The sequence below is a fragment of the Bidens hawaiensis genome, unplaced genomic scaffold (assembly GCF_021521415.1).
Source record: "Bidens hawaiensis isolate Kalapana, Puna unplaced genomic scaffold, B.hawaiensis_p1.1 tig00008080_1, whole genome shotgun sequence".
NCBI lineage: Eukaryota > Viridiplantae > Streptophyta > Magnoliopsida > Asterales > Asteraceae > Bidens > Bidens hawaiensis.
In genome coordinates, this window is record NW_027491571.1 from 322,958 (window position 1) to 344,977 (window position 22,020).

The 22,020-nt window shown below is 35.6% G+C and overlaps 1 protein-coding gene across 1 annotated transcript; it reads left to right on the forward strand.

Annotated features, from left to right (window-relative positions):
- Positions 1-14,577: 14,577 nt before the first annotated feature.
- On the forward strand, positions 14,578-21,208 carry LOC143636887 (abscisic acid 8'-hydroxylase 2-like). Its single transcript, XM_077104372.1, has 8 exons — positions 14,578-14,834; positions 15,975-16,296; positions 17,086-17,235; positions 17,412-17,666; positions 18,289-18,378; positions 18,606-18,791; positions 20,856-20,974; positions 21,083-21,208. Exons 1-8 carry the CDS (start codon positions 14,578-14,580, stop codon positions 21,180-21,182), a joined length of 1,479 nt encoding a protein of 492 aa, XP_076960487.1. The 3' UTR covers positions 21,183-21,208.
- Positions 21,209-22,020: the final 812 nt, after the last annotated feature.

The following is a 22,020-nucleotide window of genomic DNA, read 5'->3' on the forward strand; positions in this document are numbered from 1 at the left end:
ATGTCACTGCTGAAATCAGCCACAAAGTCTGATAGTGGCTGTGATTTGATAGCTGTTCTAGGCTCATACTGGATGTCGTATGCACTCAGCTTTACAGCCCACTTGGCCATCCTACCTGACAATTCTGGCTTTCTAAGAACGTTTTTAACAGGGTAGTTAGTTCTCAAAATAATAGTATGAGTCTCAAAATAATGTCTTAATTTAGTAGAAGCCATAATTAAAGCAAGGATTAACTTTTTTAAATGAGAATACCTGGCTTCTGGTTCTAAAAGACTCTTACTTACATAATACACGGGGTGCTGATCCTTGACGAGGACGGCACTTACTGCATTACCTGAAACTGCTAGATATAGATATAAGGATTCTCCATCCACAGGCTTCATCAGAGCTGGAGCTGAGGATAAGTAATCCTTCAAGGCTTTGAGCCCAGCCTCATGCTTTTCTGTCCACTCAAACTTCTTATTCTTTCTAAGAATGTCGTAGAAATCTTTGCACTTCTCAGAGGATCTTGAGATGAATCGGTTGAGAGCGGCTATTCTTCCCGTGAGCTTTTGGACTTCTTTAGCATTTGCAGGAGACTTAAAGTTGATGATGGCTTCAATCTGCTTGGGGCTTGCTTCTATCCCTCTTTTGGTCACCATATATCCTAGAAACTTTCCAGCCTTAACACCAAAATGGCATTTTGAGGGATTCAGTTTCATGTTATATTGGTCGAGGATATTGAATGCTTTTTCAAGGTCTCTAAGGTGATCCTCGGCTTTCTTTGACTTTACCACCATGTCATCAATGTATACTACCATAGTCTTGCCCAACTTATCCTTGAACATCATGTTGACTAGTCTTTGGTATGTTGCTCCTGCATTTCTTAGTCCAAAATGCATAGTAATATAACAGTATATGCCGGTAGGAGTGATGAAGGCTGTATCCTCTTGATCAGATGGTTCCATCTGAATTTGTTGAAATCCAGAGGAAACATCCATAAAGGGTAAGCATTTCATGTCCTGCCGTTGCATCCACCATAGAGTCTATATGTGGTAACGGGAAAGAATCCTTGGGGCATGCCTTGTTTAAATCTATAAAATCGACACACAACCTCCACTTTCCATTATTTTTTGAAACTACAACCGCATTAGCCAACCATCGAGGATATTGAACCTATCTGATCATACAGGCCTTAAGAAATTTTTCAACTTCTTCTTGTATGATCTTGTTCCTCTCAAGAGCGAATTTTCTTTGCTTCTGATGGACGGGTTTAATAGATAAATCGAGGCCTAATTTATGAGTGATTACCTCCTTAGAAATACCTGTCACGTCTGAATGTTTGAAGGAAAACGTAGACTTTCTTCGTTTTAGGAAGGATATCATATCCTCCTCAATCTCACCGGGGATACTGGATCCTAGGAACACTCTCCCATCTGGATCCTCGGATTCCAAGGATACTTCCTTCAAGTCCTTTTCTTGAGCTTTCAGCACGTCCCTAGGATGTTGCTGTGGTTGCTATGCTATAGTTTGTTAGGTTGTCGGCTTCATTGATGAGGAATAATAGTTCTTGGCCTCTGCTTGATCACCAATTATCTTCACAACTCCCCATGGGGTAGGTAGCTTGATGCATTAGTGGTAGGTTGAGGCCACCGATTTCATTCCATGCAACCAGGGCCTACCTAAAATAAAATTGCAACAAGAAAGGTTATCAATAACACAAATTTTTTGATATGAATATAACCCTTCAATATAAATTGGGAGGTTGATGTCCCCCAATGTCTTCTTGGTTTCTCCACTGAAACCAACTAGTACTGATGTTCTAGGGACGATCTCGGAATCTGGAATGTTCATCTTCTTGAGGATACCATGCTGGATGAAGTTGACCGAGCTGCCACCATCGACTAGGATCCTGCATACATAATGGTTAGCGATAAATAAAGTAATAATCAAACCGTCATGGTGAGGATACTGGATGTTTAGTTTGTTTTCTTCATCAAAGAAGATCTTTTTGTCTGTCGTCAAAGTGGTGGATACTATTGGTTGGTCTCCGTTATCCAACTTGATCTCTTTGGCGAACCTTTTTGCTGCGGAGAAGGAAGTTACACATATGTCGGATCCTCCAGAGATGAAATTGACCATTCGCACATCCAGTTCATCCTAGTGAGGATCCTGGATACTTGAATCGAAGAAGATTCTCTCACCAGTTATTCGAGTAGTGGGGATGAGTGGTCTTATTTCATCGTCCAGCTTGAACTCTTATGTGGGTTGTTCTTCTGTAGAACAAGAAGTTTGAAATATGTCGTAGTCTCTGGAAACGAAGTTGATCACGTGAGCATCTGATGGTGGTGGTGTTGCTTTTTGTGGAAGATCTTCAAGATCCTCGATCTTGGATTTCTTTCTTCCCAAGAGCTCTTTGAAGTGGCCCTTGCTCAGGAGGTATCCAATTTCCCTCCTTAGGCCAATACATTCATCTGTCATATGGCCAAAATCTTCATGGAAAGCACACCACTTAGATTTGTCTTTGAAGGTGGTTGTCTTCTCGTTCTTTCCGGGCCACCTTGCTTTCCCTCTTAGATCCTTCATGGCACATATCAAGCCATGGGTATCTACGGAGACACAATACTCAGAGATGCAGGGATAGTCTTCATCATCATCCCCTTCTTCAACTGCTCGCACGTTTTGATTGTTGAACTTGTTGTATGGCCTTGAGTTGTTATTCCTATATGAGGATCCTTTATTCTTGTCAGGGGATTCTTGTTTTGTCTGAGCCCCCAATCTTTCTTGGATCCTTTTGTCATCTTCCAGCCGTATAAACCTTAGTGCTCTGTTCCTTACTTCATCTAGAGACCTGCAAGGAGTCTTCACAAGATCATCATAAAAGGGGGAGCCCCTCTGAATTCCCATCTTGAAGGCTTCAATAGCAGTAGCCATGTCAAGATTAGGGATTTCTAGAGCTTTCCTGCCGAACCTCGTAACAAAATCCCTAAGGGATTCATCACTTGGTTGGGTAACTCGGTATAAATCACTAGTTAACTTCTCAAATTTCCTGCTACAGGAAAATTGAATGTTGAACAAGTTACTAAATGTGAAAAAGAAGTAACTGATAAGGGAGGAAGACTTAGCAGCCATTTTAATGCTGATCCTGTCAGTGTGGATCTGAAGCCTTTGCACAAACAAGCTTCCTTGAGTCTCTCAGGAATGAGATTGATCTCCATTATTTCTCTGTATTGTGCCACATTCTCTTCAAGATCAGTGGTTCCGTCGTAAGTCTTCATGCTGGGGGTTTGGAATCGCTTAGGGATTTCAGCATCACAGATAGGTGGAGCAAATCTGGATAACTTGTGGCTTCCCTCCGGTATCTCAGGAATTGGACGTATCACCCTAGGAACACTGGATATCATATCCTTGAGCTTCTGTAGCTCTTTGGCCATAGCCTGGTTGATACCTGTATCCTGCATAGAACCACGGTTAGTATCTAAGGATATAGGATCATACAAGTTACCTCTTTGCTGGGTGAAGGTTGGCATCCCGGATGAGTATCTGGGATAAGAGGAGTCTGCGATAGGAGTTGGTCCTCCAGAAGCTATGGTCTGCATGGGGATTATATCTCCTTCGTGGACTTCGGAGGATCATTGATGTTGAACTCCTGAGGATCCTTGATTCTGAAAGAAGGATCCTTGAGGTTGGGAATTATAGGATCCTTGGAGATATAATCCAGAGGATCCTGGCGGAAGGATGGATGATCCTTGCGGGAAAGTTGAGGGTCCTTGACCTAGTTGACCCATGGACCCTTGTTGAAGGATAGATGATCTTTGCTGGAAGTATGAGGATCCTTGAGTTTGCTGACCCATGGATCCTTGTTGAAGGATAGATGATCCTGGCTGAAACAGTGAGGATCCTTGAGTCTGTTGACCCATGGATCCCTGTTGAAGGATGGATGTTCCTTGTGTGAACTGAGCCATGGATCCTGGACTGGTGAAATCCAGGATCCTGGGCATCAGGGGAGTGTGATCCTCCGCTGGCCTCTTAGTCTTCTTGAGATCTTCTATCTCACGAAGAATCCTCTGGTTGGTCTTGTTCTGCTGCTCCATGTATGCTTTAACTTGCGAAAACATAGATGAAACATCACTATTGGTATTAACCACCGGCGCAACAACCTTGGTTTTCGAGCTCTGGAAAACTGGTAGTTGCGTCTTGCTTCCAGTAGCAGCAGGCCGTTGTGCTCCCGTGATTGGTGGAGGCATCGGTGGCAATGTCCTTGCTGAGTGAGGAACCGATGACGGCATGGTTGATGAAGCAGAGGTTGATTGAGAGGCCATTGATAGTGATATGGGTATGAAAAAATTGAAAATTGATAGGGGTAATATGGATTATAGCACCAATTTCCCCACGGTGGGCGCCAAATTGTTTTGGATAAAAATCAGCTAAGGATAATGTATTCAAATCCGTTAATATGAGGTCTAGTGCTATGATATTAACAACGAATATATGAATGAAAATGGAGTGAACACAGTGATTTTTGCAAGGAAAAACCTTTTGACCTTATTCAGATCAAAAGAAAAAAACCTCGGGTGATGACAACTCGTCGATCACCGGTTTATTAATATTAAAAAAGGGTTACAAAGGTTGCGGAGATTAGATCGATGTTACAGTAGTAGCTAACGTGTATAGAGAGAATAGTGAGTTCTGCTTTAAGAGTGTGTGTGAATACAACTGTCATATCTAATCGATCTTATCTCGATATATAGAAAATAAATACAACAATAAGTCCTATCTATTCGCCACTATCCCACTAGTCTTCCAACGTCCACTGACCACGTGCTGGTAGCTTCCAAGTTGCGAGATTTAAGGAGGACCAAGTCAATAACCGTTACTTCTGTTGAACATTAACCTACACACATGAAACAATTGTTAATAATATTAACCTCTTAGGATCCTTGATCTTCGACATGGTTCTGGAGCTCTTCGGGAGGATAACTGATCCAAACATATCTTCAAGGATAATATATCCTCAGCAGAGAAAATATCAGTCCTAACGTCTTATTATTAATTGTCTAGTTTTAGTTTAATTTTAATTAATTTTCGTCTACCACTATCTAGTGCCCGTGATCCGTTTCTGTTTAAGTGTGCAGTAATGGAGACTTACGGGAATGGATTCAAAGAACCAAAAACGTTACACCATTTGGTGGATGGAGATACAGAGGATTTTGGATTGCAAAGCGAAAAATCGAGTGAGTCCCCGGTTACCTTTGATGTTTGATTTAAGGGGGGATCTTCTTAGTTATGAAAACTCATCCGGTGAATTCATTGAGCAAATACCAGATCCGGATGAGGTACTGTTTGATTGGTTACGCATCATCCATGATACAAATCCAAATGCCCCATTTCCGACCCAACAAGCTTTAGATGGAATCCGGCTTGGTTTAATGAGTCAGACACAACTTAGTGAGCCGAATATCGAGTTTGAGATTGATGGGATGGAAAGTCAAATTGAGGAATATGTTCCTTCATGGGAGGATGATTTTAGGGGTGAGTTTGGTGAAGAGTTGATGGATTTTACCATTATAGATGAAAGAGAGTTTGACCCACTTGGTGATTTAAAGTTGCTTGAAGATCTATTGTATAACGAGCCAAGTGTGGGGTTAAGAAGGAGCCTTGTGAAGAGAGCCATGAGGTGGTTGGTTATTCAGTCTTTCCACCATTGCACTTTTATTGTGAACAACCAAAACATGAACCGTACTCAATCTCCATTCGGGACGTGTCGAGGTTAAAAAAGTTGGCTCAAAGAATTAGAAGGAGGATATATGGGCTTAAGGATCATGGTTTGATGACGAGTTTGAATTCCCCACCTCACTTTACTGAATCATTTTCGGGGGAATTCAAGAATTGGTGGTTCGAGCTTAATTCATATTTTCGGGCCTGCATGAGTTCTATAGTTGCTTTCTTCCCGACCAATTGTAAGAGGAGAGTGTTGAGGAGTATTGGTGGGAAGCGGATAAAGGAGAAGCCTCCTGATTGAGGTTTTAGGAGTGAGTCCAGCTGAAGACTATTCTGTAAACTTAGCGCTTCCCGGGAGGCAACTCGGTAATATGTTTCATTTTATTTTATTTTAGTTTTGGTTTTGTTTCTCTGATACTCCAGTTTCTTCTTTTCTTGTTTGCAGGTTGTTCAATGGTTGGTTGATGACGGTTGATGAGATGATTATAAACAAGTGTGGGGATGCCACTTGTTTTAGAGGAGTCGCGTTCGTTCGTTAGTGACAGCTTGGTAGAGAGCACTTGAGTTTGAGGCTTGCGTTCGAATTGGAGGGCATGGAACATGACTCAGGACACACGACCACTGCTATTTACAAGGGAGTCTGTTCCATTTTTCTTTATTTATTTTATTTTTTTTCTTTTTTCTGTCTCACAATGAGGACAATGTTAAATTTAAGTATGTGGATAGGGAATTGATGTTTTAATTGTTCTAATAAATACCAAAAATAAAATTAAAGAAAGGTTAAAAAATTAATTAAAAAAGGTAAAAGAGTTATAAAATGCCCCGTGTTTTTAAATTTTTTTACATTAAACAGGAAATGATATTAACTACCGATCATTATCACTCTTGAATTCTTAAAAGAAAATGAGTTTTTTTTTAAATCAGAGCATCTAATTTGGGATGTGTCGGTGGGCTCAGCTCTTTAGTTGGTATAGACAATACATGTTTGACTTTAATTGAATCTTAATTTGCTTGAATTTTAGTGGGGCGCGTTAAACTAATTTTGGGAAAGCCTAGGCCATACTCAAGCCCCATGTTTGATTTGATTAAATTTTTATGAAAATCAAATTGCTGAAATACGATGCTTGGGTAGGTTTAACGTTAGGGTATATTAGTTAGCCCATGATATAAGCATAAAAAATATACTTCTAGTTTTAGTGGTAGACACTTCATAGGTGTATGATTTTATAACCTTAAATATTGTATTAATGGGATGCTCTAGGGTTCGGAGACTATGGGTCGGTATATGGTATATTATCTGGGTATTCACATCGCCTAAGTGGATTTGTGAATATATAAATAAGCTAAAAATAGCAAACCCGCATTTTATTGCAAATCATAAGTCATAAAACTTGATCACTCGTGCTTTAAAGTACACATTACATTACTGACTTGATCAAACCACGTTGTTAGCCATATGAGGTCTCCTTGCTCGCATCCTATTACCATTAAGAAACGGACCACAAGGCTCACGTCATATGTAAACCCACAAATGAATTCATGTATACTCACCGATGGTGATGGTCCTGGGTGTTGCTTGATAACGGGGGTATATCATGTAGTGGGAAACACTAGCTAGTTATAATTGAGTATCTAAGTGGCTTCCTAGTAGACCTTAATGCTTAAACTTAGGTGGATAAACAATATCCTTGATCATCTCAGTTTTGCTTAAATGTTATATTCTGTTTTATTCAGTTAGATTTCAGGTTTAAGTCAACTTGGGGTGATTCCGGGTCAGCAAAATCGAGCAAAAGAAAGATATTTATTAATCTTGGCATCCACTAGTTCATATAAACTTAAAAACCATCACATGTTATTTGTCTCGCTGCGTATGGAAAGGGCATGGGTTTAAAGTGGACCAACACACTGGCAATCACGGTTAATGTTTGATAATGTTTTTGAATATTGAAAAAACTCAAGAGTTGAGTTGCTACTATATATCGGTTATGATCCTGTGCATACTTCTTTTTCAGGGACCAAAAATGTTTAAGTGTGGGAATGTTTGATGTGATGTGAAACACACTTTTTTCCTTGCTAGTTTATATGTCGTTTTGCGCTTAAACGCTAACAAATATCATTTGTTTTTGCATGAATTTACATGTTTGTGTATGTGATAGGTCCCATGTAGAAGAGAGCGAAAAAACGAGTTTAAGGAAGAAGAAATCAGCTCAAACGGGATTTAGATGAAGCCGATATGCTTGTTTGAAGATAAGCGAGTCAGAAAACGAAAAACCGGCCAAGTGAAGTATTAACCAAAACATGCAATTAACGCCTACGCGAAACTAATTCATGCAATAACAACTAAACAGGGCACATGCAACCTGAGATACATCTATGGAAGCAGGTAAACACGGAATAATATCACAAAATATGAACTTTACAATAGATAAACAATCAACCACTATTTAAACACCCTAAACTAGTTAATTTAAACCGTTAAACATCAAACCCAAGTGATTCAAACGAGTATAGCCAACCATAATGAATGAACAACATATAATAATTATAATTAAGCTCAAAGTATCCATTACAAACTAATTGGAACTTCTTTCAAAGTCTAAAACTCAAAAACGAACTCACACACGTTAAAATAAGCAAAACCGACAACCGGTTGATGGAACTCCGATCCGGAAGCTTCTCCTCTTTGTAAACTCGCCAGGAACTGATGCATGATTGCTGGAATGATGTATTTTTCGTTCATAGGGTTTCAGGGTTTAAATAGATTACTTAAATTTGATTAACAAGCCAAACTAGGTCCAAAACAAGCCCACAAAAGACGAAATAGTCGTGGTCAACGAAAGTCAAAGGTCTGGGCAGCCCTTATGGCGTTGAGCTACGTGACCACCAAGGCCTAGGTGGCCGCGCGGCGTGGCAAGGTTACTTGGCCGGTTTTTCATTTTCTGACTCGCTTATCTTCAAACGCGCATACCGATTTCATCTGAATCCAGTTTGAGCTGATTTCTTCTTCCTTAAACTCGTTTTTTCGCTCTCTTCAACATGAGACCTATCACATACACAAACATGTAAATTCACGCAAAAAAATGATATTCGTTAACGTTTAAGCGCAAAAAGACATAGAAACTAGCAAGGAAAAATGTGTATTAATCACATCATTACCCTGTGATATTCCATTTATTTGAAAATATTATATGTCAACGTTTTATGATAAAGAGAGAACGGCTATTTAGGTCATAATAAGTTAAGTCACTAAAGTTTCAATTTGCAACGACTTTAGTCCAAATGACAAACGCTATCCAACTTCTTTGTTAAAATCCCCCATGTGTGCCCCACGTGAGGGGTATTTTCGTCCATGCCGATTTCAAATCTTTCCTCCTCACAATCATTCCTGCAAACTGATTTGGGGGCCTACAACCAGAAAAGCGAGGATTGCATGTAGTTGTATTGCTATCCAGACCTGGCTTGTTGGAAATGCAGTTTAATGGAGAAGTTGGATGACATTTGTCAGTTATATTAAAACCGTTACAAATTAAAACTTTAGTGGCTCAGATTGTTAAGTATTTCACGATTAGATCAAAATAATTAAAATTAACAACTATATGAATCAAAATAGCCATTCTCAGTAATAAAATCAAAATGTGTATCAACATTTAACAATCAATAACGATTTTGGTGTGAATACTGAATAGTAGGATACATTTATAACAAGTTATAAAGTGGATAAATGTCAAATGCCACGTGTAGGGATCATGAAACGAAAGCAGGTGACCAGGTAGACTTTAGTAACACAGAACCGAACGAACGTGGACCAATAAGTATCCTCCAAATAGCTTTGCTCATCATATAGAATAATAGAACCAAACTTTATTATTTTCTAAAAGGTTAATTTTTTTAATTACCTTCGCTTAATTTGTATCGAATTAGGAGGTGAAGGGTGGTAGAGTGGTTTGGCCGTTTGGGCATGAATGAAGAGGTCAATGGTTCAACCTCTATGATATACAACATTTAGTTGTCAAAAAAGAACATCCGTTATTCGTTTTTCCATGGTGGTGGATTTTTGTAGAGTTTTGAGGTTGCATATGGCGATGTATTTCCGAAGGGAAAATAATTGGAGTTTCAAAGTACCACTTTCAACAAAAAAATAACAACGAACTTCAAATAAAATTAAACCCACAAATTAACCGTCAAACAGGACTGATATCTCATGTTAGATCGGTTTAATTAGTAGTATTCTGCGTTGGTTCTTTATTCGTTCTTATCCATGGACCATGCATGACTCATGAGAGTAAGGGATGCATGTGGCATATATCTTTCATGAATAAATAAAAATAAACTTTTGTACTTGAAATGAATATTATTTTTTAAAACAATAATTAATTCCAGGAATCTATATATCTATGATATATAGTTCTCATATATTTGTTCATTGCACGACACGTATACTTTGAAGTTTGAAACACCAACAAAGGTATCACCAATAGGCATGCATGCATGCATGCATGTACAGTACATATATAAGATGACACACCGAAAACTATAACACACTAAATAGCAAAAGGAGAGTACGTGGATTTTAACGTGGCGTGTGTTTGGTTTGACTTCCGGTGTCTAATGGCCGTTTTCGACGGTGGTCGGTGGAAAATTTGAGAATGACTAACACTGCACCAAAGCTTAAAATGTTGCAGGCAGGCAGGCAGGCAGGCAGGCACATACACGTATGGTACCAGGGTCAGTCAGTAGCGGCCCAAGCGTTTTGGTGGCCTAAAGCGAATAAAGAATCGAGACCCTTCTCTTAAAACGGGGTTCCATTTTTCAAAATTTTTTTATTTGCGCTTCACATTTATTTAAACAAGATTAAATTTAAACCAAAATAGTATCATTTCTCTTTAATTACTTTATTTTATTTCATAAGCATGCTATTACATGATTTGTTTCTCAAAAGAAACCAACCTTAATGTAAATATTTAGAGAAACATGTCAAGAATATAACTTGAACAAAGGATATTGAAAATCATCTTATGGACAACACCACATACATTGGTTATTTTAACATGGGCGCTTACAATTATAATATATCAACTTAATTTCAAGCAAAAATAAGCAGAATAAATAAGATTATGTCCAATTTAACCTTAACTCGATACAAATTATGACTGCAGTTAGAAACTACTACACATCATCTTATTGAATTAATCTTTAATTTAAGAACAAAAAAAATACTGCTAAAAGAAAATATATTTTCTGTTTGCAATTATGCCTTTTAAGCTGTTGATCATTTTATTGGGATTAGATAAAAAAATATGAACAGTTTGTAAGGGGTGTGATTCGAACGGAGGTAATGAAAACAAAACAATAGTCCACCACCACTACGCCAGAACAACATTGCTTCTTTATAAACTCAACGTAAAAGTAATATATTTCAAGTATGTAAGTTTTTTTTAATTTTAGTTTTTTCGAATTGAGGCCTTAAATTTTCGAGGGCCTAAAGCCCTTGCTTTTGCTTTAGTTTGTTAAACACTAGGGCCGGCCCTGGGGTTAGTGTACGTGGATGGGTGTTTGAGATTGGTGGCCATAAATGAAAGCTTATAGATTCAAGGCCAAGTGGATCTCAAAGTCGGGAATTGGGCGGTGGGGAGTCGACATTGGGAGTTGAGACTTAATTGGCATAATATGAAAATCCTTATGTTTCGTGTTAAAGTCGTAATACCTAAAATGTACATTGAAAATCTGATTCTGATGTTGACAAATGGGCACGAGTAAATTGGCATGCTAAATTCATTGTATCCGTCCACTTATACAATTCACGCGATCTCTTCATACTTCGAAAGTTTTCAATGCCTTGTCATGTTTATCTTTCCCTGATTTTCATGGTGCGAAAAGTGTTGTGTGTAACAGTGTAAGTAGTTCTCAAGATTATTAATCAATGGTTAAAACAATGATAGCATTTATTGTAATTAGTAAAACATTAAGATACATTTTGTACACATAAAGTTAACATAGGAAGTGTGCGGATAGAAAAACAAAAACCCTCAAAAACTTGAGGTGGCATTTGTGCAATTTTGAACAATAGTATAATTTGAAGTATAACTTGAGTAATCATAGATTGTAGTAATGTAGTGTAAATATGAGAGTACATCAGTACATGACAAACCTTCAACGTGAAGGGTTATAAGTGTTATTAATTACAAAATGTGCAATTTACCATAGATCTAAAGAAAAGAACATTAAATTTGTATTTCTTTTTGATAGTAACAAACATTTAATAATACTCAATGATAATAAGAGTAGGGATGCGAGGATTGGTTCATAATGTGTAGCGTTATTTTCATTTCTTCATCAAAAGAATTTTTGGAAGAATAATAAGATATGATATATCAGTTCTAATTGATGCTAATGTTTCAATTATAAAACAAACTTTATGTGTTAAGATAATATTGTTAGATTTTATACTTTTATTAAGATTCTGCTGTGTAGAGTTTAGACAGAAGTTAGATTTTGATTTAAATAATATTTTAAATGATAACTTAATCTACTTCTAAATTACATTTATGACTACAGACTCGATATCTCACTGATTAAAAAGACAAATCTTATCCAACTCTTTATTACTATTAGACCAAAGGTCCAAAAGACCTATGTCTTCAATTTGTATATGAAAATTTTACTTAATTAATTACCAGTAAACCTTATAGTCGTCTAACATTTTGTATTCATTTTAAAATTAGACATTTGATAAGATATGTATATACTCTTAAGATATGTATATTCTTATAGTAGTCTAAGATTTTGGATTCTTTAGAATGATGAGTCCCAAAGGAGCCGGGTTGTGACACCTCAAGCAAGTATGATATAATTTTGTTTTGTTCACATGTGACATTAAGTTACAAAGAACGTTATGCCTCAAACATTGCCAATGCATTTTGGTGCCTTGACATTTGATGAGAAAAGAAACTCTGCAGTTGATGAGAGGATATTACATTTTAGTTGGTACGAGAAAGGTACATTTTGGTGCTTCATAAATTTAATAACATCGTATTTAAAACGTCAAAGACCAAAAATCACATAGCATGTGAGGGATGTATGATGGTTTTCTGAACTCACACAAATATATGAAGAGGATTAATTAACGTAAGCTTCAAAGTCGACACAATCCTCTCTCTCATTTTTGGATTATTTTTTTGAAGTTCTCTTACTTGTGCATGAAGGTTGTCACAATCTATAGCTTGTGGTCCACGTTGGTTGGCACCTACAAGTAACAAAATAAACAACTACTTCCTAGAATATCTTCAATGTTAAAATCCCCTGTCACGATCTAGGCCAGTTGGATTGTAGATTTCTTGAACCTCCTTCCTAAAATCAAATGGTCAACAAATATTTGCCATTAATTCTTTCACATCTACGCATAATATGCACACAATATGTTTACTTAAAATCAATTTTCATTTTTTCTCTTTGTTATTTTCCATTCATATCCTATGTCTCATGCCAACGATAGTTGAAAGACTTTTAATGAAAGAATACACATTATTATTAATTTATTATATATAACATTTAAGTAGTTTAGTGCCGCTAAGTGCCGATTGGGCTACTTGGCGGCACCAAATAGGTTTGGTACTATGGTTTTTTTTTCCGGTATCGTAACGAACATAACGAACCGACCGAATAAGTGTAGACTCGCAATCTCAACGTCCGAAACCAACAACACTCGGTTATCAATACTCGATTTTACCAATCGACCCCATTGGTCCATCTCAAATCTATTTATATATATATATATATATGTGTGTGTGTGTGTGTGTGTGTGTGTTTGATTTCTTTTGAGATCCACTTTGAGTTTTAAGAACTCGAAATAACTTAACGTAACATTTTTTTTTAATTTGTTTTTATACATATGTAATACGTAAGTGTAAGTAACGTAAAAAAAATTACAGTATTTTTTTACACACCTAATCGACTTATTACACATGTGTAACTAACATTTAAACATGTGTAATAATCAAAATATTTATTCCCTCTCCTGATTAATTTTTTAATCAGATTTATTCTCAACCACATATTTCATACTCATTTAATCAAATGTGTGGTTCATATTAAGTTCTTAAAGTTCTTACAAGTTATCAAGGTTCTCTAAATATCCCTCCTCAATATATATATATATATTATGTTTTTAAGCTCTGGTACAGTAACAAAAGTAACCGAAAACGACGCCCGAACTCTTGTCGAGTTACCGTCTCAATTCCTAGGACCGACAGCACTTGACTTTTACCACCACGTGGGTTTACCAACTAAATAAACATCGAATAATTTATTTTTTTTTATATATGTTAATTTGACGAATTTGCTTTTTGGGTTTTGACGTTTAGGTTTTACCAACAGTGTCTATACAGAAACCGATGACATTGCGTCGATATATCACCTCAACGTCCAGGACCAATAACGTCTGAGTTTATCATCACCGGGTTTCTACCGATCTGCCCGACGCAACGCACCAGGTAAAGCCCTCGTTACAAACAAGAAAGGATTGCCATATATATACACACCTTGAAGGGTGGAATAAAACTTGGCTTAATTAATTTTCAGTACTCTAATAATTATATAATTCATCAAAGCATTAATTAATACCTTAACATAAAAGATTAAGAAAACTTAAAATGATATGTACATTTTTGTACAAAATATAATACCAAAGGAAAAAAGAAAAAAAACAAAAACAATTTAATAAATATATTAAAAAATATGTATAGTATTAAATACTTAAATAAAACCTTAGATACCCAAGTCCTAACCTGACCATACTCCTTCCTTTCTATATAATGCTGTTATTCCATCCTCCAACTTCATCAAACTAGTTTCCAAATCCATCTTAAACCTCCAACCACCATGCCTCCTCCACCTACCTCCGGCGGCGGCATAGTACTGCCTTCAATATCTCACCATCCACCACCACTTCTTATTTTTTCCCTTGTGTTTCTTATTTTGTTGATAGTTGCATACAATGTCAAACAAAGGAGCCACCATTCCACACCACCGGTGAAACTTAGGCTACCGCCAGGTTCAATGGGTTGGCCTTACATAGGTGAAACTCTCAAGCTATACACTGAAAACCCAAATTCTTTCTTCTCCAACCGAGGAAAAAGGTCTAGTTTCATCCACACGTACTTTCACTTTAACATAATATCATATATCTTTCTATATAGCAAATTCATGACCGCTTAAGATGTCAATTTTGAGTCGAAAATTCTTTACTTTCTAACCATAAGAGCATCTACAACAATAAACCTTCACAAACCGCCACGTCAGATTCCAAACTTTTCTTAAAAACTTAATATTTTTACACAAAACAAACTTCCACAAACCTTATAAAATAATGTTATAATAAAACAATATACATATATACATGTCAATATATATATATGTGTGGTTGTAAGAGTAAGACCCCACCCTTTATACCCTATATGGTTTGGATGAAGTTTGTGTATGCAAACTTTGTAAACAAACTTTTAGCCCACAACAAGGTCCCTTTTGCCTACTAGAATCCACATCATCCAAACATATTCAAACTTTGGATTAATAAATGTAAGAACATCCCACACAAACGGCCACATAACCAAACTTTCTTTAAAAAACAACAATTCTTCTACGCCACCAAATTTTTATAAATCCTATTAAAAATATTAAAATGATATATTATATATGTGTGCGAGAGATTTGATAGTGGGGGCCACAAACTTGATCCGTTGCAGCTTTGTAGTTACAAACGTCACCCACACAAACTTGCTCCCCGTCACATTGGAGTTAGAAAGTTATGAACCTCCAAGGGACCAAGCTTGGAAAGCCTGGACTTCCGTGAGAATAAATACTTAATTAGATAACAAAAATCCACATGTGACAAATAAATTTGCAAAATTATCACGTTCATGCTTCGCTATTCGACTGGCATAAAACTAGTTTATTCAAATCTCGAGTTTAATGTATTGGTAACGCTGACATATTAACGATGAATATTATTTGACCTGTCTTTTTCATTTTTCTTGTTTTGTCAAAATGTGTCAAAAATATGTCGGTAATTGCCAACGAGAGCCGTCTCATAGTAAATTTTCACCGCGATACTCATTTATTCACTAATGAATATACGAATGTGAAGAGTGCTTACAATGAGGGTTATAATTAATAAGTTTTTTGAATGCAATTTATGTAACAAATTAGAACTATATCTATATAGTTTTTTGTTTGTTTTTCTTTTTTTACGGTGACTGATAGTTTCTACGTAATTGTAGGTATGGGGAAATATTTAAGACGCACATATTAGGATGCTCTTGTGTGATGATATCAAGCCCTGAATTAGCAAAGATCGTGTTGGTGAGTAAATCACATATGTTCAAACCAACATATCCTCCAAGCAAGGAGAAGATGATAGGCCCCGAAGCCGTTTTCTTTCACCAAGGTTCTTACCATTCCCATCTCAAGAAACTTATCCAGTCTTCCTTTCTTCCGTCCGCGATCAAGGGTTCCGTTTCCCAGATCGAAGACATCGTGCTCCGGCTTCTTCTCACTTGGGAACATAGTAACACCATCAACACTTTACATGAGATGAAAAAGGTATGCTGATTTTGGTCTTATATATTTGCTCTTAATTAGTGTCTATATAAATACAATTAAAAAAAATAATAATAACAAGCACTCATTCATTATGTTACATATATACTCCAACATTTCTTTCATATTCTATTTGTTCTATACAGCACATTTTATTGGAGTTAAGTAATTGTGATCTATATTCAAATCCAACATTTAATAACTACAGAAGACAAGTTTGTTATTAAGGTTCAAACCGTATAGTCAGATTCAAATTCGCCCCAGTTACCTGTTTCGACCAAATAGACCGAATAATTTCTTTTTTACTTGTATTATTTTTATAACTATGTCATTATTTGTTATTAAATTTGTCTGGTTTAAATAAGGTACGTTGGGCAAAAATTGTAATATTGAATTTAGCTAAACCAACCAATCATTATTTGTTATTCTAGTGGAGAAATTAGATTTTGAAACCTTATAAAATCCTCACCAAATAATTTGAAACCAAGCGGATAAGTGGATAAACACTCATAGCCGTATATTTCTAGGTTTTGCATCAAATACAAATTAAATTAATGTGTTAATTGTAAGAATAAAATAGTCTAATTATATATACAACATAATGTAGTTATAGTGTAGTGTAATTACAGCATAGTGTGATTACATAACAATTTAATTACATAATTACACTACTTATATATATAATTATACTACTTGATTCTTACAATTAGTACATTAATTTAATTTTTACGTTTAACTTTCCCCTATATTTCTAACCACTTAATTAACATGACATTGTTTGTTGTTTTATAGTATGCATTTGAAGTGGCAATGTTATCAGTTTTTGGGGACAAGTTAGAGTTGGAGATTGAAGGAATAAGGGATCTGTACCTATGTCTGGAAAAAGGGTACAACTCAATGCCTTTGAATCTTCCTGGCACCCCATTCAACAAAGCAATGAAGGTATAACAATAAACTCTAAATGATATATTTTGTCTAGTACTTATTCATAGTCGAGCGAGAGGAAACCAAACGTTTAATGTTAGACTTGGAGCGAAAGGAAATAAATATGTAGGCATAATGATAAAAAAAATACTTTGTGTAACCTGATGGATATTAATGATGAACTGCATTTTCAGGCTAGAAAGGCTCTAAACCAGAAATTAAGGAGGGTGATAGAGAAGAGAAAGCCGATCGGTGGAGGTGAAGGATTGTTAGGAGCATTGTTGTCCAATGAAGTAGAATACTGGAAGATGAAGATGAAACTGAATGAAACACAGATAGCTGATAACATAATAGGAGTACTATTTGCAGCTCATGATACAACTGCAAGTGTTCTAACATGGCTCCTCAAATATCTGCATGACAATCCTCATCTCCTCCATGCTGTCAGGGTAATGTTTTCATTACAAATACAAACACATTCATGTATGTTGGCTACCACGTTGTTTTTCTGCGCAATGCACGCGTTTGTACTTATCACGTACCGTTGTATGTATAATTGCACAACACATGTATATAATTACACAAAATATGTATATAACTTTACCGCATTGTATCAATAATTACAGACATGAAAGACGTCTTTTATCAAAAAAATCAATCTATAGCAATACTATATATTCAAATTAAAGGTGATATAACTAGATTTAATGAAAAAAAAAGTTATCAATAGAAGTTTTTTTTACATGTTTCAATCAGTTTAACTACTTTTATTATTATTATTATTATTATTATTTACAACCTTACAATCTTTTTAGTCTTAATATTTTAAAAAGGCAATGGTTATTTACACATCCTTTTTGAATATTCACACACCCTCTTAACACACATATTATCTCTATATACACCCTATAAAGGGTGTATGAATAACACATCCTTTTAAAAATTTGATCACTGGTTCAGAAGTCCTTCACAGTTCACACACTTCTAGAAAGAAATTACTTCTCTTTCTCTCTCTCTATATATATATATATTATTTGGATACAAATTAACAAATAATTTATAATTGTTCAGAGAGAACAAGAAGAAATACGGTGCACAAGACTTGAAGCCAATCGTAGAATTACGTGGGATGATACGAGACGCATGCCATTATCTACTCGGGTATAAAATATAGACTTTTCAATGTCTTATTATTATTAAATATATAAAAGAGTAACAGATTTTAAATTATATCTGTTTCTACTTTCGTAAGAAATTAATGGTTAGAAAACAAATTGTTTCATGAACCACGAATATATATTTCATTATTTTGTTTACTAGTCACATACGTCTTTACTTATTAATATTTAATATGATATATTTTCAAATAATAGGACTGTTTTTGGCAGGTAATACAAGAGACGTTGAGGGCAGCCAGTATACTATCGTTTACATACAGAGAAGCAGTAGAAGATGTAGAAATGGAAGGCTATTTGATACCGAAGGGGTGGAAGGTCCTTCCACTCTTCAGAAGCATCCATTACTCTTCTCACTTCTTCCCTCACCCCGACAAATTCGACCCTTCAAGATTCGAGGTGATTAGTTGTTGCATAAAATTTATATCTACAATTGTTTCGAGTGAATCATTGAATGAACTGCTTTCGTGTCGAATGGTATACCTATGTACGTGTTCTATCGAGTATACACATAAATACATTGTCACGCCCATCTTTTCACCATTTATAATACATTAATAACCCGCAATGTAGGGTAGAGACACAAAAAGACAATACAAAGAACTCTAAAGAAAAGAAGTATATTTATCAATTACTAAAACAATAAATCAATGTTCCTTACATAATGAATTCTAATTTGACAATTGTCTTCAAATATTTAAAATTAAGAACTAACAAATAAATATGAAACTAAAGACAAATAAAATCCTAAATTAAGAAGATATATGCGTCTTACGCGTTAGGAATGATATATACACTAGTAAAAAATTAGTCAATTTTCTACGACTAATTTCGTAGAAAATCTGTTTGAAAACCCATTTTCCAACAATTTTCAACAAAAGGTGATGTTAGAAAAACATATACTAGATAATTGTTTTCAACCGTTTTCCAACAACCGTTCTTACAAAATTGCTACAAATAGACACCGTGTAAACTTATTACAACTTTTCTACAAAAGCTATTTTCTGATTTATTTTTTCACTTGGGGTTAAGTTTATACAAGCATAATAAAACAAAAGAAGTTGTTGATAAATATCTTTTTTGTTAAAAGTTTGTTGGAAAGTTAGCAACACTTTTTCAACGAAAATACTATTGTTACTATTTTGTTGCAATATTGTAGGAAATTTAGAGCTTATATTTTTTTGTTGGAATTTCTTTTGAAATATGTTGGAATTACTTGTCCTAGAATTTTATAACAAAAGGACAAGGTTTCTAATAGTGAGAAAATGTAAAAGGGGGTGGGGTGGGGGAGGGGGGGGGGGGGGGTGTTGATGAAATTAAGGCTATAAACGGTGGAATTCGGGTTTGATTCGGCAAGACTTGATCTCCATCCATTCTTTATAGGCCTTGTAACTCCAATTGCATAATTTTTCGTGTGTGTTTAAGCTTTTTCTGTTCTTTTTTCCTTATTTTGTGTACCTGATTTAAGTAGACGTCTACTAACTTTTGGATCATCTTTGAATAATGCCATCATAATAAGCAAAACCGGACGTCATGTCATTGATCTCAATTAAGAAAGTCAATTGCATAAAATGATAATTAGTTAAACGTTTATTATTTCTACTAATATAATATAATATAATATAATTCTAAATTTGTTTTAAGAACTCATTAATGGGTTACGGTCCTATAATATTTGTATCGGTATCATCATGCATATTATATAGATGAAATCAATGTTTTAAAAACCGGTATTTTACTTGTACCGGATTGAGCTAAAAAATGGTACAACCGGTTAAACCGGGTTATATCGGGAGGTTCAACCGGTTGAATAATTTACCTTATAATTTCCTTTAATTGTAAATTCAATCCAAAAATAACCCAAAACTAAATGATTCTTATAACAAAAAATAATCCAAAAGTTAATCCATATTGAAAAAAAATAATGCAAAAACAATCAATTTTAAAAATATAGTTCTAAAGTTTACACGTTTTAATTTTAATTGTTGGGTTAAAAGTATTTTTGAAAAAATATGGGCCACAAATATAAAACATTTCTCGGGATCAAAACCGGTTTGCCGGTAAAAACCTGTATTTTAGACAAAAACCGCCGGTACGATATTCTAACAAACCGGTCATAGATACCGGACTCAAAATACCGGCCTAGTGTGTGAAATCCGGTTTAACCGGTTCAACCGGCCGGTTTAAACCGGTTTTTAAAACACTGGATGAAATCAGACGGAAGTCATCACGTGACCTAGTGGTTTTGTTTGGTAGTATATGTGTTAATGAACTCCATGCAAGTGTATCTTCCTACGTTGCGCACGTAACATCCCCACATCAACATTTGAAATGAGAAAAATGTGCCTCTTATCTATATATCCTCTATTACATATGCTCTGAATCTGAATCTGAATCTTGATGAATACTTTTTAATTGCGTGCGTGCTGCTGTGACGCATATGTGATGTTTCTATATATGTAGGTTGCGCCTAGGCCAAACACGTACATGCCATTCGGGAATGGTGCCCACTCATGTCCCGGAAGTGAACTTGCGAAGCTCGAGATGCTTATCTTGCTTCATCACCTCACCACCACTTTTAGGTAATTAGCTTTCAAGTTTAAACACTCAAATAACTACATAAGAGATTATATTCCAAGTTGATCATATTATGTGTCAACATTTGAAATGTTATATTATTTTATGCACAGATGGGAAGTGATAGGAGAAGAAGGGGTACAATACGGGCCGTTTCCAGTGCCCCGAGACGGGCTACCCATCAAAGTGTATCCTGCTAATAATAAGTACTAGCAATGTTAGAAGATTAAGGTGTTGCTTTCGGGGGGGTCAAAAGTGGCATCCTGTTATATATCTTACAGGTTTTCTTAATGATGTATTATGCCATCCAAGTGTGTCTGTTCCTCCCTTTCTTTCTTACCATGGCAAGTCTTTGTGAAAGAAGTCGACGCACTTGTTCAAGAAGTGTAATTACGAATAATAAAGGAAATATGCAGAAACCATTGATGTGGGGTGCTTCATTGTGGCCACTTTGGTATAGGGCCAATGTTAATGTCACTTGTAATTTGCTATAACATCATCCAACAAAGGAACAAACATGTTTGGATTTGATATATTGAATTCATGACAAATGTAAATTGTTAATAAACAATATCATTTCATATATCAAATCCATCAAAAAAATATCACATGCATTCAAACACATGGACCTCCCACTTAAGCTATTCGAACAGTCGTTAAATTCTTGAATATGCATACCTATCACTATGTTGGAGCAATCAAACTCATACAAGTCACCAATGGCGATATTAGTCATCGTCTTCGGTTTTTATGTTTATGTTAATGTATTTGGTATCCATTTTGACCATTTCATGTTAATGTTAATTTGTTTTAAGTTCAAATAATGAATCAAGCCATCACTTCTCTACTTATCCATGATACTTGGGCTACATGACAAATTGGGTGAAATGATTATAAACAAATGCCCACCAAATTACATCTTTGACAGTCAATCAAAACGCTTACACCATTTTGGGGGCCACTGCCCTTTAACAGTACTGAAAGATATATAACATATATTATGTATAAGATAGAGAACTCATGTTGTGCGCTCTCATACTACACTCACTTA

Bases quoted from the DNA above. Each gene is read 5' to 3' on its own strand.
- LOC143636887 (XM_077104372.1), top strand. From the start codon at position 14,578: ATGCCTCCTCCACCTACCTCCGGCGGCGGCATAGTACTGCCTTCAATA. The intron at 16,297-17,085 runs GTATGCTGATTT...GTTGTTTTATAG, and splicing joins CTTTACATGAGATGAAAAAG to TATGCATTTGAAGTGGCAAT. The intron at 17,667-18,288 runs GTAATGTTTTCA...ATAATTGTTCAG, and splicing joins ATCTCCTCCATGCTGTCAGG to AGAGAACAAGAAGAAATACG.